General features: G+C 31.1%; 1 protein-coding gene across 4 annotated transcripts in view; it reads left to right on the top strand.

Annotated features, from left to right (window-relative positions):
- Fas2 (neural cell adhesion molecule fasciclin 2) overlaps positions 1 to 23,258 on the top strand; it is a 382,989-nt gene extending 359,731 nt beyond the window's left edge. The window contains exons 2-15 of one of the 4 annotated variants that reach the window (XM_088205092.1): positions 6,957 to 7,131; positions 7,191 to 7,360; positions 7,433 to 7,557; positions 7,627 to 7,767; positions 7,854 to 7,988; positions 8,321 to 8,464; positions 8,536 to 8,972; positions 9,158 to 9,350; positions 9,425 to 9,699; positions 9,763 to 9,913; positions 13,075 to 13,267; positions 18,022 to 18,220; positions 20,405 to 20,512; positions 22,266 to 23,258. In XM_088205092.1, the coding sequence (XP_088061218.1) occupies positions 6,957 to 7,131; positions 7,191 to 7,360; positions 7,433 to 7,557; positions 7,627 to 7,767; positions 7,854 to 7,988; positions 8,321 to 8,464; positions 8,536 to 8,972; positions 9,158 to 9,350; positions 9,425 to 9,699; positions 9,763 to 9,913; positions 13,075 to 13,267; positions 18,022 to 18,220; positions 20,405 to 20,512; positions 22,266 to 22,407 (2,588 nt within the window). In that variant the 3' untranslated portion in view covers positions 22,408 to 23,258. Of the gene's footprint in view, positions 1 to 6,956; positions 7,132 to 7,190; positions 7,361 to 7,432; positions 7,558 to 7,626; positions 7,768 to 7,853; positions 7,989 to 8,320; positions 8,465 to 8,535; positions 8,973 to 9,157; positions 9,351 to 9,424; positions 9,700 to 9,762; positions 9,914 to 13,074; positions 13,268 to 14,395; positions 14,606 to 18,021; positions 19,472 to 19,528; positions 20,190 to 20,404; positions 20,513 to 22,265 lie in introns of those variants that run through there. The other 3 variants (XR_015812612.1, XM_088205093.1, XM_088205094.1) reach the window with 3 other exon arrangements.

Raw genomic sequence — 23,258 nt, 5'->3', positions numbered from 1 at the left:
ATTAACAAAACCTTCTTGAAAATTGATACTATTCTTAACAGTGATCTGACATACTCTAACAATCACAATCATCTAAATACGTCATTCTAAAAATTGAACTTAAAAGTAAAAGTTAAGATTATTTTGAGATATTACATTTTTCATCAATATATATTAACACTTTCTGTGCGACATTCGCCTTATCATTTTATTTCACTGATTTCCAAACTGTCTATTTTTAAAGTACTCTAACGTCTAAAATACATCTTTGGCTTTGTCGTGGGGATGGAAGAATGTAATCGTAGAGAAAGGGAAAAATTATACGCTTTTTGGAAACTAACGAGTCGAGAGCAAAGGTGAGCGATCGAGTGAGATAACGTGTCACGGTTCGTTTTTCACGATAGGATTCTGCCTGTAATATTAAGGCGGAACATCCATTCTCCCGAGGGCCTTATCAATATATAAATTGTCGAATTGCTACTATTCACCGTGGTGCCGTTTCGGGAATTGAGGTAGTAAACAGTAGATATAAACATAAGATGAATACATATTACATTGAGAGCATAGAAGAAATTGTAAATTCAATACCAAGGATTAGTAATTTAGTACAATATAATAATAAAACATTAATTGTAAAATTTAGTAAATTTAAATCAGTATCATTAGATGAAATTCATAACATAATATGTAAATTTAAAAAAGGAACTAGTACTGATGAACTAGATATAAATATAATTAAAGAAACATGGGAAATAATAGGAACTAAATTAAATTATTTAATAAATAAAGCACTCTCATTAGGAGAAATGCCTGAAAATTTAAAGATTGCTACTATTGTACCTATACCTAAAATAAAAAATAGTAAAAAAGTTGAAGAAATGAGACCAATCAACATGCTACCGTGTATAGAAAAAATAATAGAAGAAGTAGTAATCAAACAATTAAAGGAATTTATTACTTCTCAAAACATAATATGTGAACAACAATCGGGATTCAGAGAAAAGCATTCCACTGAAACTGCATTACAAGTAGTGATAAATGATTGGCTGTTGGCTAAGGATACAAACAAAATCATTGGAGCAGTTTTCTTGGATTTCAAGAGAGCCTTCGAAACAATAGACAGAGAAATAATGTTGAAGAAATTGGAGAGTATAGGTATAAGTGATATAGTTTTGAGATGGTTTAATAATTACTTATATAAAAGAAAACAAAAAGTTAAGATAAATAATGTATGTTCTGAAGAGAGGTTAGTGTATTATGGAGTACCACAAGGGTCTAAATTGGGACCATTGTTGTTTGTTTTATATATAAATGATATAGTTAATAACGTAAAAAAATGTAAAGTTCATCTATTTGCGGATGACATTGATCTATTGCATGGGTGATAACATTGAAGAAGTTGTGAGTAATTTGAATGATGAATTAGGTGTGTTAGAGATATGGTTAAAGAATAATGTACTTAAATTAAATGAGAATAAAACTAAATGTATGTTTATTAATTATAAAAATGTGTTAGATGATAGTACCAAAATAGTAATAAATAACTCTAATATAGAAATAGTGGATAATATAAAATATTTAGGAGTAATTGTTGATACAAAATTAAACTTTAAAGAACATTGTAATTACATATTAAAAAAAATTAGTAGAAAAATAGGTTTATTATCTAGATTAAGAAATATATTAAGTATAAATACAAAAAAATTAATTTACAATAGTATAATATTGCCCCATTTTAATTATTGTGCAACACTTTTAAATATGTTGAATAAATTAGATAAACAAATGTTGCAAAAATTACAAAATAGGGCAATGAGAGTAATCTTAAATAAAAATAGATTAACTAATTGTAAAAGTATGATTGATAGATTAGAATGGTTGAATGTTCAAGAAATATTGAGTATGAATGTATTAGTATTTATATATAAGTTAGAAAATAATATGTTACCACACTATTTTAATAAGTATTTAATAAGAAATAAAGATGTACATAAATATAATACTAGAAATAAAGAAAATTTAAAAATAATTAAGTATAAGAAAACGAGTACGGCTAGGGGAATTATGTACGGAGGTTTTAATTTATATAATAGTCTTCCAAGAGAAATCCGAAACAGCAAAAATATAACGGGTTTTATAAATGGAATAAAAAAACACCTTCGTACATATAGAAATAAAATATTATAATATTAAGTCTTTATTATTGTATATTTTTTCTTTCTGTTATGTATTTTTTATATATTTTTATATATGTTTACTAAATTTGTTAGATGTAAAGATTAGCTATTAAGCTAAATAAATTAATAAAATAAAATAAATAAATAAATAATAGGTATCGTACTTCCTATTGTTTGTTGTCGATATGTTACCTACTAATTTTATTAGAATTTGTATACCAAATTATTAATCGTAATAATATTAAAACTATACACGCGAAACAACAAAGTATTAAACAAAATTCCACGTTAAGCTTACGAAAAAATCAAGCTACTGTCTTATTGTTTTTTTCTGAACATTCTTATATAGCACCCTTCACTATTTTTACTATAAAAATCATAATCTAAATTTTAAAATCAAATTTTTATTCAATAAATATATATTATAAATTTATTCAAACCATACGTTTAATTTTATCTTCGTCGCATAAAATTCAGAATTTATAAAGTGTTATTATTAAGTATTGAAATACCATGCCTTCCCATATAAACCCTTCCAGCTAAGATAAAGTATCTCTTTTCTCAGAAATAAGCCCACGAAACACACACGACCCGTATACACGTATGCAAACAATGAGATACGTGTCAGAGTGGCACAGCCGTTCAAAGCTAAGCTAAAATTAAAGACGAGAGGTCCACGGAGAAGATGCGCTTCGAGAGCCATATATTGGCATAGTACCCAGCCCCCCTCACGAAAAGGAAAGCGTTATTGTGTTATAAGCGCGCGACGTGTGCGAAATTTGAGCCGGATTGACACCGCAGCCACCCCTTAGGCAGAACAATCGAGTTTGGTTTATTAATTGGGGTGGGATGTAGTGTAAATGTTGGTTTAAGGCCCCGGGGGCGGATGATGAGGCAATTCCGGGGAGCATCGGCTAAGTGCATACACCTAAAAGTCTACACGGCTCTTTATTGGGCTTCCACTACAAACAGGAAAACTCATAGTCACTTCACTCGCCTGACAAACATTTGCTTAGTGTCGGGTGTTGAATAAATTTTCAGGCAAGATATGATCTCGTAGAACAATGGGGGAGATGTGCACTTAACGGAGTCATGCCAAAAACCATATTGGCATAAAATTATCGTTGCTTTCTATCAAAACAAAATATCTACACAGAGCACCTGACTTGTGAAATACAAATCAGACTTAAAATCGGTATGCAAAGAATGTACTGTCAAATCTGAAACATATATAGAGAAACCTTAGCATAAGTATTCTCTATGTTTGGATCAGAAATATTGACAATAAAAACAAAGAATGTAGTGTTAGAAATAACCCAAATATCAATAAGGCGTATACACGAGTCTATATCCATATTCAAGAATGGTGTATGAAACGTATTTGGTTTGTCTGAAAAGTCAAAAAGCACATTAGTTGTAATTCTGGAAGTTCTCCGAACCGAAGTTCAACTGAAATCGGCCGAGGTCGCCGACTTCCGAGTAGCGGCCACACTGCCACAAATGACGACGACCGTGAATGACATCCGCACGGCGGCTGCTTTCACGTACAACTGGCATATTTGCGTGATCGAAAAATGTGCCAAATAATCGCAATTTTTAAATTGTCATATTAATAAAATTACGCTACTGATAATTATAAAAGTTTGTGTGGGCACTCACCAATACAATATCAATGAAAACTTTTCGGTCGTAAATATTCAATTCACGCAAAATCTTTGTCGGCTTTTGCAAAATGCCGTAAGGCATAAAAATGATACTTCAGAATACGAACACCACATCTGTGACTATCCTAGAATTTGTTGCCATCGATTATAAACAAGAATTCGTTATGGTGTTACATTTATATAAACCGATCTTGGAAAATACATAAGGATATTCGAAACGATTTTTTTTACAAAATCAAGTATCACTAATTCTATAATTTTATATGAAAAAAAATATAACAACGATATCTGTTATAAGAATATACTATCAAAAATATAATTAATCCCTTTTGGTGCCCTAAAATATTCAAAGATGTCAGTAAGAGTCTGTTGAAGTCTCCGATAAGCATGTGGTATTATAACTTCACTACGTGACCACGATGCAGCGCTTGACATGCGTGTTAACCATAGGACGTCTACGTGCATACTGAAATTGAACCGAGTTACTCGTTCTATCTCAGTTTGCGAAACACCATATCATTATCTCTCTCACTCTCGTCACTTAACACGCGAGAGAGCGAAAGGGAAAGTATCTCACCGCTCGCGCTCGAAAGAGCAGCTCCGACTTCGGACCCTTGACTCGAAAAATAATGCGGACAATGTTCGGAAGCGCTCGAAGCTGGCCAAGTCGACTGAATTACCCCCACTTTTGTTGGTTTTACATATTTTTAAGTGTGCTGCTTTTAATTGATTTAATACCTAAAAATACCTAATTAGCCTTGCCAAAGTAACTAACAAGAAAAATAATAGTCGCTCGATATTACAAATTTTGCCTCAATAGATGAATGCTTAGCTTGTGGTCAATTTTACGTCGCTATGCTACGAGTGATAACATCCAAAACACTTACTAATCCTGAAAAATGAAAAACAACACAACTGTCAATGATCAAGTACTAAAAGGTACGGTAACGTTTTCTAAAATTATTTTTCATAAATATATTTATGGTGATTCATTTTAAAACGATTAAAGAGTATTTAAACTTTTACATGTCTCCTTTCATATCGAGTAGACCGAAATTACCTCATATAACTTTAGGCGTACGCCCAGTTAAAGTTAACTGAATGCCTCGAATTAGTAACGATCAACTTTTATGTTTACTACATACGTGTATGTGCAAAGCGGCGTCATTTTTCACTTGTATTTATCGCACAGCTCTTCGAGTTTCGTGTAATTGCCAAGTTAAAATGTCAGGTAAATTAATTTCACTTAACAATTTAGAGGAGGAGCGTGGAAATTTAACACGGTGCCGTATCAAAAGTTCCAAGCGTTTTACTTTGCGAAAGCAGTGTATATATAGGGTAAACCTGGGGAAATATACACCAATATTTATTTTTTGAGCTTATTTCAACTTCATAGTACAAAATATAAAAGTTTAAATGTATGTATATATTGATTTGTTGGTTTATATTCATTACGCAATGTGAGGTCATCACCATTAAGAAAAACGTAATTTGAGTTGGATTTAGCTGTTATTTGTTTATCTGAGTTTTAAGTGTCTGCGTTAATTTTTATACTAATCCAATTCCAGTTAAATCATTATTTCTTTCAGTATTAAGAATATTAACAATGAACTAGACATTTGTTTTGTAACTTCTATAACTGTTTATTACCACTAAGCATTACGTTTTGAACTTATACAGTGAAGCAAAACAGATCCTATTGAGGCACTGTTTTGGCCATAAAAATCTCATTTGGGATTCTTGTGGCCATCGAAAAACAACCACATTGTTTCAATTATAGAGGGTCAACTAGAAGTCATACTCGTGCTTCTTGTTTGTTTGTGTTATTTGTGCATTTATGTATTTTCAGAGATTTATTCATAAGGTGTTCACTGTTCTAACCGGTTCTTGCTCGCTCGCACCTAATCTATACAATAGTAATGCACAAACAATTCGTTTTATGAAACAGTTATCTTATATATTGCTCATTTAAATTGTCGTCTTAATAAAATATTTATACTTCATCAAATACAAAAATTAAATTAAAATAAAAAAATGTTACCAATCCATGTTTATATGTGAGCCGATTTTCCCGAAATGTCTGATATTCATTCTAAATCCACCCGCGAGTGCTATAAAATATTTAATACTGTAAATGTCCATTTGCCTCTAGTTTACCTTAAAATAATATATTTCACTCTTATTAAGCCACCGCGCTAACGTTGTGTTCACAATTTCACATGTTGTCTCCGAGAAAATTTACATTTAGAATTAACGCTGTAAGTTTGGTTGTTTTCCTTTTTAACCTTATCCTTCTTAAGAGTATAAAATTAATAAGTAGGAACGTTATTTTTCCTCTTTAGCTGAGACTTGAGCAACTATATTATATTCAATGAAATCCAGATCTTAATGTCAAGGTGTTTGTTTTTATATAATACAAAGTAAATTTGATATAAATTATATTGGTTTGAGTGCACTTACAGTTAGGGTAATTATTGTATATGTTTATGTCCCCGTAATGTCTCTGAAAATCAGGAGGAACTCTGAATTCCAGACGTTATAGCTGGACCAGGATTGACGTGAAGAGGGAAGCGGTTGCTTTCTCGGTTTTCTTAGTCTATGTCGATGGTCGACGTAGCTCCATTTTGTGAGAGTTTGGATGAATTATATTGTGTACCAAGTCGGAAATATAGTATGAAAGTTATTGATGAAGTGCTGATGGAGGGGAATTTCGAATGAAAGTATCAGTATTTTGATCACTGCCGCAACAGTCAATTATACATATTTGAGGGTGTAATTGGATTTGTTCCTGTCTGACTGTTTTCTTGTTAGAGCATTTGGCGTTACAACTCATAAATGTAATACATTTTTTGTGTGTGTATACAACCACCGAACATTAGAGCAATGCTTTAAACTAATTCCTTTATTGTTACATATGGCAAGCCATTAAAATTAATAGCATTTGGTTTATGGCGCTTTTAAAGCGTAAGATGCTAGTTTTCTCATGGTCAATTACAATAAAAGCTTTGTACTTGTCGATGGTCGATTAACTCCACAGTATGAATATAATTGAAGTTAGAAACTAACTAGTATATATTATCTGTGTTATAATAATTAATAAATATTTTTAACATAATATTATTAATTCTCTTTTCAGGCATACAATCACTATCCACCGACGATGCTTCGTTAGAAATCTTACCCCAAGATGTACAAAGAAAACCCGTCGGCAAGTCATTAGTGCTAACGTGTCGACCGATCGTAGCCAAACCAGAACTGATCTCAAATTTAGAATGGAGAGACGCACACAACAGGACCATTTCACCAATCAAGTAAGCTCATTAAACTTTATTAAAATTTGATAACGAATAACTGTTAAATCATTATCTAGAGACAATACGGGATCGGTATCTCCGTCAATGTACGCCGAGATGATGGAAGGTCAAAGATTAGGTCTCGTCATACCCATTTTAACAGACAACATGGCAGGAAACTATCATTGTGTGGCGGTGTACAGTAACAAGCAAAAGTTATACGCCAATGTTACGATTGATACAATCGGTATTTATAATATTTTCTTTGATTTAATCATATATCTATACAAACAGATACTAATTTTAATTTCATCTATAGTTCCAGTTGAATGGGTAAATGCACCTGAATACCAATACCCGATCAAAGGCACTGATTATAAAGTGAAATGTGAAGTTAAAGCAAGACCGGCACCGACAGTTGATTGGTTGAGGAATAGGAAAGAAGTATGTGCTTTATTTAAGTTAAATATGCATTGTAAATTGTATATTATGTTATTATTATTATGCTTTTAGATCCGAACTAACGACAAATACGTGGTTGAAACAAAAGGTCTTCTCATAAAGAACGTTCAAGAAGCCGATGATGGAGTTTATACATGTAGAGCAATCGTAACTAGCACTGGAGAATATCTTGTGAAAGAAATAAAATTAGAAGTAATATAATATAATATTTTTATCTATTCATAAATAAAGTTATAGTTCTGTATATTAATAATAATGATACTATACTACATTTTTAGGTTCATTCGCCTCCTGAACTAGAACCAATGAATAACACTGTTGAAGTTGCTGAAGGAGAAACAGCGGCTATCAAATGTAGAGCTCAAGGAAAGCCACCACCAAGTTATGAATGGATCAAAGGAAACAATCATGAAGTAAGCTCATCATTAAATCATCATTCGGCATTGTAACGTTATAATCTAGTTATTCTTTATATAACATTTAATTTTAAATTATTTTATCTCTATTATAGTAAAAAATTAGCATTGTGACTTCGAAGTAATAATAATAAATAGAAAGTCCACATCTGCTAAACACTTTATTTGTACAATAGTGACTCGTGGTAAATGGATACAATTTATAAACTCTAGTCAATAATACCCTAATATAAATCAATGAAAGTAATAAAAAATTTTCACCCTAATTGTATAATTATCAAACACAAAAATCTATCCAAATATATATTTATAAATTTGTTTTATATTAGAATCTAGCGATGGCTGATAGATTCATGGTCGACAGACTCATGGGTACCTTAACAATGAAAAAAGTTGAAGAAAATGATTCAGGACCATACACATGTATCGCCAAAAATTCTGCTGGAGAAAGTGAATACACCGTTAACGTTGAAGTAAATATCTTTCATGCAATCCATAACATAATATGTTTTTCTTTTTTTAACATAAAAATTGTTCTTTATAGGTGATTGTAAAGCCAAAGATTTTTGAACTTGAAAATGTAACAGCTGAAATTAAAAACGAAGCCAAGATTATCTGCAAGGCGAGTGGCAGACCAGCTCCTCAAATTCTGTTCAGAAAGTATGGCTCACCAGATTACATGGTGATCGGTGCGCAACAAAACGACGACAGAATCACCGTCGATCAGCATATAAACAACGAGCGAGGTGAAACCTTCGGATACCTCACCATCTTGAACCTGAAGCGATCTGACGATGGACTCTATGAATGCATGGCGTCTAACAAAGGAGACAAAGCTTACAAGAACGGCCACATAACTGTCCATTTCCCACCTACGTTTGAAGCGTCATTACATCAACCACCAGTGTGGAGTTGGGATCGAAGACCAGCTAACCTGACGTGTATTGCTGAAAGTATACCGAATGCCACAATTGAGTGGAGGTAATATTTAATATAAATATCAATATTTTAATTAACACACACATCTTTCATCACATGTAGGCATTATATTCCTGTCACATGAGTCTATGGCAAATGCGAATTGTAATTAAAGCACTTGTCGCAAAATGCCAGATCTACTCAATCATTTTATAAATACTTTAATTTCATACAATTAACTTTTTCAGAGTGAGAGATAGACCGATTGAAGAAAATGCCTATTTACAAATCATCGGAAGGGGTCCTGCTAGCGTTTTAAGCATTGTTCCAGTAGATACTCATTACTACACTGTATATAAGTGCGTAGCAAAAAATCCTCTCGGAGAAGCAGAACTAGACGTTGAATTGAAAATGGCAACGCGTCCTGGAATAATGCAACAAGTATAAAATCATACATTATCCACATTGTATAATTATAAAACAATCCAATAATAATAATAATCGTTTATTTCCAGTCCAAATTAGCATACATCACAGCTACTTCTATCAAATTCACTCTCGTTGGACCTGGAGAAGAATTCGGATTACCGATGAGAGCCTATCTTGTCCGATACAAAGATGAGAGGGAGTTTGACTGGAACCGTGCCATGAACAAGACATGGAGTATCAATTCGCCGTATACGATCGAAAACCTGAAACCTTTGATCACATACGACTTTAGTTTTGCTGCTAAAAATGACGTTGGATTAAGTACTTGGGGAGCTACTCAAAAATACACGATGCCTAACAGGTTCATTTCTTACTTCGGATATTTTATGGAATGTGGTGGATTTTTAACGTTTGTTTGATTTAGATCTCCGCCAGAGACTCCAAAGCTCTTGCAAGGAGATATTGACGAGGCGGGAGTGGTTCAATCGCCGTATGCTGATCATTTTGAACTCAGATGGAAGATACCGGCTGACAATGGAGAACCTATTGATATTTATGAAGTGACATTCTGTCCGGTATGAATATGTTAATACATACATATATTTATTTTGTAAATGTAAGTGATATGCATAACAGCTTAACCTCAATGCACCTACAGGAATAAAATACATAAATTATTAATTGAATAATAAAAATTATATAGAACCTTCACTAAAATAGTGAGATACTTGATATGTTATACATGTGATGGATCAAATGATAATATTTTTCTCTGTAGTCTCCATTGCGTTCTAAACAAATTGTACAGTGATTAGAAGGTGCACGGTATCTCTAAAAAAAATACACAGCCCGTATACCGTCTACTGCAACACTTCGTCGGACCTTTGAGTAATCCAAATATGTGAAAATCACTGAGGGCGAAACCTAGCAAGTACAGTTTTGTGTTCAAGACACATTTCGGATCGTTGAAACCATTGGTCAGACAAGAGTGTTACTACATGATCCATTGCTTAAACCACTGCCGTTACCGGTAATAGGGCCCTACGAGTCCAACCCAATGGACGGCATCCCGCTTTTTAGGGCTAGATGAGCGGGATCCACCCCCCGTAGTACTACGTTATTTGAGTCTCAGTAGTGTTTCTCCCGATTGTTATTGGGAAACGCTCTCCTGATCACCTGCAAATCTGTTGCTTAGCTTTTGCATAGCATTAGCGTTGCATGCCCCTGCATTTCTAAGCTTCATCCTTTAACATCACTTTCGTGATGCCTCAGTTCCAGTTTCAACTCCCGGTCCTTAAGGGCCGGGCCCTTATTAGCCTGCTGGTTTGAAATGCAGTGCTTTGCTCGTCATTGATAGTCCAAAGGACGCTACCTCGGTTGGGTGTTCACAGAGTTTGCTTCCTCTTAAGAGCCTGGGGTTTTTCAAGCTCAAAAGAGGTCCCTCACTCTCCCACACTGTTAACGGCGAACTCCAGCGTGTGGTCGACAGGATTGTTCAGACAGTATGGAATTGAGCATTGTCACGTTGCAACATGCACATGTACTATGTTGAAATGCTTCTAAATAAAATACTGATAATAGTTTTCCCCTGAGCATATACTGCTCTAAACCTACTTCTTGTTCATCCTAAATGTCAGCATACTCTTTCTCTCAGATGGTTTTCTTCGGTTTTGACGAAGAACTGCTATTCCTTACTTACTAATGTTAGCTTACAGCTGGACTTAAACTCCAGTAACAATAAATTCTTCCTAGTAATCCTTAACTATTTTACTTTAAAGCGCTGCATGTACTATCCTACAGACACTTTGAAGAACAGCCCGGGCTGGCCCAAGAATAATCAGCGCCTCGGGTTCTAAAACAAAGGTTGTCATGGAAATTTTTGTTTAAAAACATCCGACATTGTGTTAAATAGAGTCAAATGGCGCTCTCATTTAGGGTAAATGACGCCTCCTTCGGAGTAATTGGCGCATCGGACAACCGCCCGTACAGCCCACCCCTTGAGCCGGCCTTGGAAACAGCAGAATATCATGGACAATGGGGTTTGCTAATCATTTCCAGAAGTGAAGCAATTTCATTTACCATTACTCGGTAATGTCTTCAACTACTGCAATGGATTGACACCTTCTTGGAACTTTATAGTCAACTCATACACTTGCTAGAGTGACAAAAATAGATCCAGGAACGTCATTTGGGACACCCCTTGAATTTGGCTTAAATAATTTAATGAATACTATGAATTTTAATGAAATCGAAATATTAAAAAAACGACCACTGACAATCTCGAATCTATCCCGAAAATATTTTTCAAAATATGTCATTTCAGTGAAATCATATCAGAATACTGTTTTACCGGTAGATACATATTTTTCCCATTGATAATATATAATTTATATGACAGATGCTAGTAAAATTATATAATTTTAACTTTATATACAATTACACACTTATCAATATTTATTTACACGCGATGTATAAATGTTACAGTGAATTTGTATTTTTCAGTGAAGTTATATTTTCACAAGTAAAGTACATATACATTTTCACCAGTATATACATATTTCTACTAGCGAAAATACAATTTATCTAATAGGTACTAGTGAAATTATATGCTGCTCCAAAATGTCTATGAAACGCAATATGACAGTTGCGATTTATTCATTTGCTGTTCAAACCCAAACCTAACCTAATGAAAGTTCTAAAACTAATTATAGTCTTAGATCAAGTCCAAAATACGAACTAAGCCAGCTTATCTCTCAGAGGTAAATAAGCGAAAGAAGAGTCGCGTCTCGCATATTGCTTCATAATTTGTCTGCACTTTGATATTACATTGTTTTAAAAATATGATAGCCATCCTTACTTATATTACTATAACCTCTGATATAAGAATGTCAGTCAAAGTATATTCAAACCAAATTTTGATCAATAGGAGGGCGCAAAAACAATTATCACTTCTCAGTAATTAAAACTTCATGTCAAAAGCAATAAAATCAAATATTCACAAAAACTTGATATTAAAGTTATAAAAACTGATTTGAATTCAGTATAAAATGCACTAAAATGTGCTATTTTAATTTTAGTAATAAAAAGAACGTATTTATAACTTTTATTTTCAATACTATACGAGATATTTTTCGCATTATGCGATGCGTTTAAATTAAAACGATATCGAACGCTGATGTACTATGTTCGCTAAGTGCAATGCAGGTAGTATAAATTCCCAGCTGTAATAGGTAATGGGGAATTTCCAGCTGTAATGACGAAACCTTTTTTTTACATTTCGCATCATTCAACTGTCTGAAGCGACCAATAAAATTGTCGTGAAGTTCGTGGAGCGCGCGGAACCCCCCTCGCGCCGGCCCTGCATTGATCACTATACTAAACTTTTAATGGGTTTCTCTATTTCACTACCTAAATACTGAATGTAAAGCTGTATCAAAACTAGGGAATGTTTCAATTATCGCAGCCATTTGAAACTACTGCTGTACCTTTATGTTGCATGTCTGATTCTTACTCCCACTTATCGACCAGTTATCAGGAAGACTTAACAGTGTTTTAAATGTTTATATCATTTTTTAAGGTTTTCGCTTACATCATTGAAAACCCAAATTGGTTATGAAATCTGTGTGATAGAGCAAGTTGTTGTCCATTTCATTATTAAAATGAATTCGTGCAATGCTAATTTTTACTTATTTAATTCCATCTTGATGCTAATTTATTTCTTGATTACTCTACATAGGTTTATAAGGTGAACGGAAGATGGGAAATGGAGGACAAAGATGCTTGCATGCTCCAAGAGATGAAGGCGTACGAGAACACTGCCTTTGAAATGAACAGCCTCACAGCGGACACATTTTATCAAATCAGAATACGTGCGCACAACATGATCGGTTACTCGGTGCCAGAGGAAATGTACATAAAGACTGCTAGAGGTGAGTGGTTAGAAAATCAGAGCGAGGAAACTAAAAAAGCCGGTTTCTATAACGTCCTGTATCACAGCTACTCGTCGCTAAATAGTGCGTCATCAGTTAAACTTAATAATATGACGCTTGTTTCGTTACTATTATGTTTTCTGTTGTGTTGTGCGAAGTAGTCATGACGCTACCTTAAAACTTTTTTTAAAACCTAGCACATTGTTGTCCCTATGTGATTACTATTATTTACGTGTCACTCATCTGCGTGTCGATATGTTCTTTCACCTGAAAGTTTTTTTTTGTCTACGTGAACTGCGTGAAATCTCTGTGTATCGTTGTGATATTTAAACCATTGTCTTTTAATATTCATAAATTTATATATATACATATATATATACATATAACATATTTATTTTTCATCATTTTTTTATGTTTCATTTTTATTTTTAATATAACATAATAAAATACATTTTAAAAAACATATCATTATTTTTTTATTTATTTATTTTCTCACCTCCACTCGAATACCATCATAACTTGGAAGCAACACTAAATTTTTAATTATAAATAAAGAAAATAGTGAAACACACAATCGTATTTAAGGCATTTAATATTTTTGCATGTTTGGGCTTATTGTAGTTTTTGTTGATTTTCGTGTGATATGGTGATAATTTTCGATTAACCAATTTCTAGATTTGTTTTTATTATAATATGAGTCATAAATGTAAATAAATTATTACATTCATGGCTCAGCACCAGTCTGATTTGTTTATGTGATATTTATAACGAGTAAAAATATTATTGTTTGTTTTATGATTTATATGTACAACAAAGAAAAAGCATGTCAAAATTTATAGTTATTTAATTCCCGTGGAAGATGGTTATATTTGATATTAAAATTAAATAGACCATCTTCCAGACATTTTATACAAAATAAAAATCATCTCACATTAAAGCACAACACCTCACGTTGAATTATTTTAATTTACATTTTTTCATTAGCCATCTTCAAATCAACTAAAATAATTTTCATGACCATAAATCATATTTTATTAAATACTTTATCTCAAAATTCATTTCATTATCATATTCATTAAATGATGATTTATGATATAATATTACAAAGAAAACGATCTTTCCATTTAGGTAATTTCTACAACGGATCTACATCTTTATTCTACTCTTCAACGTCACTGGTGATGGTATACTTCCTTATCGGCATATTTAACTTAGTTTTTTAATATGTTTGTTCTATACGAATCGTCGAAATGTGTGTTCATGCTCTTTCGAAGGCTTCCAATAGTAATTCAATATGATAAGAAAAGTTTAGTGTGTCAAAAGTCATGACTTTTGACAAGTCTGAAAATTTTAAATGTGATATTTATCATTATGTAACAATCGTATTAACGTTGATACAACGAAACTCCTTTTATTTAACTAATTTGGTGATATCTTTGGTTATTTCTACTTTGTAACTATTAAGGACCATTTATTATTGAAAAATCAATTCAAACATAATCAACTATTTACATAAATCACTATGATAACTTCAAGTATTTGTGGTTCTTAATAATTTTAAATCAATCTTTTTATTGGTGGTGGACATTTTCATTTTTTAATATACATTATAATGAAATATAAATTTACTTGACATACTTTTTTTACAATACTTATTTCACCTTTAAAGATATTAATTAATGTGTATATATATAAAAGTATTATCATTTTTGTGATATAACCACGGTGTCGATTATCCACTGTGAGATACTAAAGATTGCTTACAAGTGAAGCCTAAATATATAAAAATAAGACCGTAAACCACTTTTGTATTCATTAATTTTGAATATGTCTAGACAATAATACTCTTACAAAATGATCGATATAATAGATGTGTAAAGATATCTTTTATAACATACGTTTTTGTGTATATATCACTAATTTCCAATTATAAAATGTCAGTAATATATCGAGCCATAAGTTGTAATAATTGTTACGATCGTAAACATTTATTGTGTGTTATCTTAAAATGATTTAATATATAAATTATTAATTTAATGAAAAATATCTCTATTTACTATTTATTTTGTTAATTGTTGTTCTATAAATTTCCATTTTGCTTTACATATATTTTATAAAATGTTAGTGTTTCAATGCTTATATCTAAATTAAAATCGCTTATAAATGTTAAATATGAATTACTTTTATGTAATACGTTAATCTTTGATACCATAAACATATTATATCGCGCGATATTAAATTGCGTAACCTGTATATATAATATGTATTGAAACTAGACTGAATTTTTTTGAAGGCATTAATTAAGAAACTCATACACAAGTCAGATAATGTATTATATAAAAAAATATCTAATATATTCTAAAGTATGTCTAATATGATTTTTTTTCTACGATCATGTAGCAAACGCTAACTGTGTAAATATACATTTATATTATAAAAATTGTTAGTTTTTTGTAAGGTGTAATATCATTATTATATACTAATTGTTATAAACTAACAATTTAAACTTATAATCGAAATTTAACAAGTATTATAAATAACGTGTAATAAAATTAACCGTTTTATTAGCGTATTTGAAGAGTTTTATATATTCATCTCCCTTTAGAGTACTTCATATAACTTAAAATATAATACTTATATATACAGTTTACATACATTTTAAGTTAATAAACTATTTTGCGTTATATGGAGTATTGGTTTAATTAACACACTCTAATATTGATACAAGTGGAAAATTCGCATTAAAGTGCGAACAGTAACAGCTACTAATATGTAAAACGAGTAGTGTCATTTAACAGGAATCTGCGTACAATCTACCGTTTTAAAATGTAAAGTACGAAGAAATGCAAAATTAAAAAGGTAATGAACGTGTTATATCATGGTATGTTCTATTAAAGCATTGCCTTATTGCATGATATGCAAAAAATATTAATGTCGCTTACTAGCACTAACATTTATTATTATTACAATAGACAGTATAATAATGTATATGTTTTAATATCTCGGCTTGCAATAATTACAATATTAAATTAACTATAGTTGGGGCGCATCTTCTTGTGTAGATGTATGTGATAATTTCATTTTTAATAATATACACTAACAATACTTTATGAAACAATATAAATTTATGATACAGTTATTTGCTTATTTATTATAATATACAGACTTAGCTTTTTATATGTATTATACATATTAAATTATCATTGTAATTTATGTTTTTTAACTCTTTTATAAATTGATTTAAAAAATATGTATTTAAAAATACGTTTTCCCTGCAGATAATATTACTCGATTTATAAACGAACAAATATTTCAGTGGATTTTCTATTAACGGACTTTATTTTGAAGTTATTTTTGACTTAAATAAAATGTAAAAATAATTTAATTCGACTTTAATTAATGTACAAGTATATATTTAGCTCATTTGAAACTGAATAATGAGCTTAGGATAATATTTCTGTATTTCTAAAATAGAAAAAGGGACTTTTCCATAATAAAAGTCGCTACATTAACTATAAAATCAACTAAAATAAAAAAAATCTATATGTATTTCTAAATACTATGATAACAAAACTGTTAGTTTTGATCTCAAAATCCAACCTTTTAACTTATAATCTCTATTCAAATGAGTTATATAATTTATAAACTTAAAAAAATAGATTTATCTCAGTTATAAAGTTATAAATCTCTTATTTTTATATATTCATACATATAATATGTAGATTACTTTGATTACTATCTTAATTATTATAATAACTAACTGTATTATATTATTTCATATATAAAAATAATTAACTATTATAGGCATGCCATCACCATTTATACTAACTTTTATCTATTTTTAACATGTTTTTCCTACAGGACACTTCAACGGTTATCGGATAACACACTTCTCACCAAATTACAACATTTTATATTTAATATATATATATAACATACAAATATATTCAGCTTTTGTATTGTATACATATTTTTAATCTAATAAAAAATAAATATTTAATATATATAAATTAAGTATAAAACAGAGAACGGTTATATTTCACTATTTCTTTATTTACACTGAAATTGTGTTGCTGTGTATATATACATAATTATTATTTCCTTATATCTATATATGCGTTTCAGTATAAATCGCCACTCGACTTTCATTATTTCTTTATCATCACGATCATTCATTTCTGATTATTTATTTTATATTTATTATGTACGGTGTACGACTTGAGGAATGTAACGAATGCTCCACGTCCACTAAATGTTAGTCATGACTCCGAATGTTGATGTTAATGTTACTTTATTTACAAATTGCACGTGCTACCTCTTGATACTCTGAATATAAGGTTGTAAAGAAAAAAAGTTAAATTAGATTGTTTGTCTTAGAAATACTCCAAATAGTGGTCACCCCTGATTTATTTTAACTCCCAGCATGTGAACACTTTAAATTTATTCAATAGATTCAATATGTATACATTTTTTATTTTATAGATTTTTAAAACTATGATACTAATGGTGATAGTTATTCTTAAGAAATGTTTTTTATTTATTTTCGGGATTGTATTGGAATAGGAACAACCTTTTTTAATATTAGAACACTAACGTCACATAGCTTTCTCAGTTGTAAATAATTTAATCAACCAATCAACGGTGACCGTTTTAGAGATATTTCAATCGTTGAATTTAATGCACATTCACATTGAAAAATCTTGCTAATCATATGTTTTATGTTCTTATGTTGATATGGTATTTTATGATTTTAGGAATGAGCGTCCCAGTTCCGAAGCGCGGTGATCCGGCTTTATCTAGCGCGGCCATTATTGGCATCGTTATTGCTGGAGTATTTCTTATGGTTGTCGTCGTTGATCTTTTATTGTGTTGCTGCAGAAGACAGGGAGTCATTGCTACAATTTGCTTGAAGAAATCCAAGCAGCACGAAGAAGATGAAGCTAAACTTGGAAGGTATGTGGATTGTTATCATATATTTTCTAATTTTTTTGAATAAAGTAATAGCTGTGTTTCTCACATTATCCAGAAAAAACTATTCAATTCTGGAGATTTTTAATATTAATATATATATATACATATTCTGTCCAGTAATTCTTTAAATATAATTTTAAATAATAAAATTTCACCAAAGATATACTACGACATCCTCTTTATTTAAGCAAGCATTTATCTTCAAGTAAAGAAAATACTGATATATAGTACTTCACAAAAGTTCTTCTTGTTGGAAAAAGTGCATAGCCCTTACTTATTTTAAATAAAAAAATTACAGGAAATTCCTTGAACTTTGTATAAACCCACCATTTAAAACTAAAATTTGCATTGAATAGAAATTGACTTTTTCAGAATGAGGATAACACTGCTAATACATCCCATTTTCTTAAACTGAATTCCAATTCAAAATAACTAAAGAATCAGTCATCACAATTAAAATACATTGTATGATGGCTCATACTTAAACAAAAACAATCAAATGAAATTACAAGACAGAAGTTGTATTATATATTACTACGTTACAAATTCACTATTTGAGAAACACATGCACATAGTAGCACAAATAATTAACACGTTTTTCTAGATTTTTTTAGACAAATTTAAAATCTAAATGTTAGATTTTTTCCTAAACTGTTCAACTCTTCTTTATCGGTTTAGCTTTAATTCTTCTTCAATTTGCAAGATTATGTTTGAAGATGTTTTTTTATTTCTTCATGTTTTTAATATAGTCCCAATGCATTATTTCAATAATATATGTTTATTGTTAATTTTACGACGCATCTTGATTGGTGTTAGACGATCACATCATCATATCATTAAAATCAGCATTGAGCATGATTTTTTGTTAAATCATCATAAATCGATTCACTGTGGTTCAAATTGCGATTCTATCAGGACATTAAGGATGTTTACGAAGATTTTATTTGCAAATAAATGGAAATATACACAAAAAAAGGCAGTTATATCTATGTATATAAACAATAAAAACATTTAAAAAGGGTATAAAAAATATATAGCCTTATCTAAGATTATTCTCCACCTCGCTCTATCCTGAGCCACACGACGCCAGTTACTGATGCTGGGTGTGCAGAGATCTTGTTTAAATCCGTCCAGCCAACTCAGTCGCAGTCTACCTGCGCTTTTCATGTCTTATAAAAAGTTACTTTTTTCATGGGTTGCCAGTCCACCGAGACTTTGTATTTTAATATACTTGTCGACATCAGGCTCCTGATACAACTCATAGTTTTTTGTTGTACTAACAACGCCGAGTACCATCCTCACACATAAACGCAAAAATCTTCAGGATCCTTCGCTTGAAACTCTGCTGTCGATGAGTTGCAGGTTCTCAGCGTATATATCTCAAACTCATATACCAGGACGAATCTTATCGGTGTTCTTGTTTTTCTTAGTATACCAGTACTTTTGATGAGTCTGAGCTGACTAAAGAAATTTGTTTTTTGCCAATGCAGCATTTTTGGCGTTAATGAGAGATACAAGATAAACAAGAATCGATCATTTCAATGCAGACATCGTCGACATGAATATTGTGTTGGTTTAAACCAGTTTCCTCATTCGGCAACCCAGGATATAATTAGATATATATTAAGGATAACCCGGCTATAATTTAGAACGGTTCATCTTTACATCTACAGTAAATTATATTTGTTTTGAATTCCTTCCGCAGACTATTTGTATTTTTATAAAACTGTCTATACTCATTATTTGAGTACAACGGTTTTAACAGTACGAGCTGCATGTTTTCTATATTTGTTTATTCGTCTATGAACTTACTTCTCGACCGTTCGAAGTGGCACCGTTCGCCAAATGAGATAATAACGTTTCTCGGAACAACATTAAAATGGCTTTTTTAGAAAGATAAAAAACGTTCGCTTATTATAATAAATTTCAAAAATCCTAACAAAAACAAAAATTGCAAAATAATGATACTGTGTTAGCAGAAAATAATTAATTAAGTCGACTGTTAGATACTTTGGTGGCTAGATCGACGTCCAGTTAGATTTGAACAATGAACCACAGTGTGACTGAAACAAAAATTTAAGGTTGCCACCTAGGAGTATGAATAGCAGTGATTTATAGGTAAAAAAGGGGTAAAACAATAGCTTTATGAATCCGTATTTCTCTTAGTCTTTATGGTTGGCGCTTCCCGCTGCCATATTGCAGCAATAAGGAGCCTCCAGCGCCCCCTTCACCGGCTCCTCTGCCACCCCCTGTCAAACTCGCCTCTACCCCCACGTAAGAGCACAATTTTTCATGCGACCATACTATATCGGGGATCAGAAAAAGATATTTGGTATTTCGTCATCGTATTTCATTTTTGGTTTCATTTACTTTTTTATTAATCATAACTCACACAAGGCATAATTGAAATACCATTAGTTTTTCTATCTCGATTTATGTTAAAAAATCGCATTAATGAAATGCTTGCAACATATTAAAAGTAGAAAGTGTGAATGGTTATATTTTATATTTATTTGATTGCATGTTAATTATGACTAAGCTTATGTTTTGAAATTTATTTATTCATTTTTAAAAAGAAATGAAATTTTTGAGAACAGTTAAAAAACTTTTTCAGTGAAAAGAGCGTGAGCGTTGTTTTAAATATTAAACATAAATACAAATTTGCCCCTTTTTATCAATGTTTATTATAGATCATCAACTTAGTTCTAACCCCACATATCACATTAACTCATTTATTTATGTATAAACCTTCCTTTTAACTTTAAAATATATTTAGATTACTCAAAAAATATCAATGTAATTCACTTTTATGCGTTACAGTTATTATTTTCTTCTCACAGAGAACCCAAATGTAAAATAAAAAATAGATACATGGAGTAAGAACTAAGTAGACAATAAATTCATAATTTTGTAAATAATTACTATTTTTTAAACCATAGTTTATTTTTAAAAGAACTTCATTTTAACCTGTTTGTTCCCGTGTTTTTATATGCTTGCTCCTGGTGTCTTACGCCTTCTCATCTAATAGTTATATAGCTACCACGCCAATGTAAGAAATACACTATATTTACATTATTTTCCTTCTCTGAATGCCTGGATATTACAAATATTCTTTATCGGTTATTCACTTAATGTGTAATGTGTTTTTATTTATTTTATTTGAAATGCATGATCTGTTGATGTTGTTATTGATATACATTTTTAAAAGCATGTTTATAAAAAAAAATGATACCAATAGGTAGATTGCAAATTAGATTTTAATGACTTGAGTATTATTTTATATTGAAAATCGACGAGCGTAAACCCAATATGTTACAATATTTAACAATAATTCACGCTGCATCATGCGTGCTTCGAAATCTCATTTCGTTGAGTCTGGATAAAGTGTAATGAGACAGAGAATTTTAAACTTTTGGACTTAACCAAATAAATCCTACTTCACTTTATCGTCACAATGAACCTAAATGTATTTTTTTAGTACATGAACGAGTTTCTTGACTTCAACGTCATAGATGTCACACAACTTCTTTAGGTTCGTTGATTGTGAAGCGTGTTGTTTTTTGAATGAACTTATCAATGACTATGGTTGACTTTTGAACGTCACTTATTCCTGCTCTAAATTCATGACACTATTTTGCTATAAACGTTAGTGATGAACCTTGCTTGACATTTAAAACTCACTGTTACTGCAGAAAAGACAGCGTTACCAGTAAAAAAATTATTTCCAGTTTTACTAGCAATGTATTTTTATTTTCTGAATATCCCTCGTAAATAATGATTAATTAGCACTCCCTCAATCGTTTTGGGGTTAAACAAAATTTCTGTCGCTCCCAAACTATCAGAAATTAATGATATTTTTAATGGGTATTATTATTGCCTATTATAAAATATATTTATGGGTAGGGTAAGTATAAACATAGAACAAAAACCAATGCTTGCTATATATGTAATTGTTGTATTCGTCAGATTGCTTTATGACGGCCGTGATTCATATCTATGTTCTAACTTTATATATTTTATTTAACAGTGACGAAAAGGAACCGCTAAAAGACAACAACGATAGACACATCATTGACCATTCAATGATACGTAACTCGTCTGTGGAGTTTGACGGACACAGAGCCCACGCCAAGACCGGCGAAATCATCGGAAAGAATTCAGCCGTTTAATCAGTCGACCAAAAGTAATACTATGATAATGTACTTATATACTATAAAAATGGCAACTTAATCGTATACATGTATATTTTATTAACGAAAAAAAATATACCTATATGCAATCTGTTTGTTTATTCGTGATTGTGCCAAAAAAATCTTGTAATTTACATTTCAGGGTGGAAGTATTATTTCAATTGGTCACAAAATATTAATTTTAAATATAATGGACAACCCTGTTGGTGTGTATTATTTAATGTTAAATGTTGAAGATCTGTGTTTTAATGATAAAAATCTGTTACTCACAATATTAAATATTTAAAAACGCACAATGATCTTGATTGCAAGCTTTTTGTTGAATTGCATAATCACTCGACCGCGGACTGGAACGGGTCTTTGCTCGGAATGGAGTGCTTCACTCCCTTCGAAGTCCGACCATGTCGCTACACATTATTATCTGACAATGGGAACAAATAATATACATATATTACATGTTTGCATTACAAATGCATCTTAACCCTTTTACTTTCATGTAGAAAATGCTCGAAGATTATTTATAATAATAATTATAAGTAAAAGGGTTAAGCTCATAATATCGTTTCATGGCATATCCAGACTTTGTGCGCTTTGCTCTTACATTGAAAAACAAAATAGTAAACACACTCATATTCCATTACACTATGAGACTGAATAAAAAAAATGTTGTGTTCAAATACCCGTTACACCCCGTTTCATTCAACATTGCAAAAAATTGTTATAAATGAATATGAGAGTGCAATAAAACCATGACATTTTTTTCAAAACGTACTTAGGTCTGTTGGTTTATTAATGTTACAAATGGCCTTAGCTATATATACAAGATACAA

This window comes from Plectrocnemia conspersa, unplaced genomic scaffold (genome assembly GCF_051122295.1).
Source record: "Plectrocnemia conspersa isolate PC_06_02 unplaced genomic scaffold, ASM5112229v1 ptg000002l, whole genome shotgun sequence".
Classification (NCBI taxonomy): Eukaryota; Metazoa; Arthropoda; class Insecta; order Trichoptera; family Polycentropodidae; genus Plectrocnemia; species Plectrocnemia conspersa.
The sequence above is the reverse complement of the archived record's forward strand: the minus strand, read 5'-3'. Positions and strand labels throughout refer to the sequence as shown.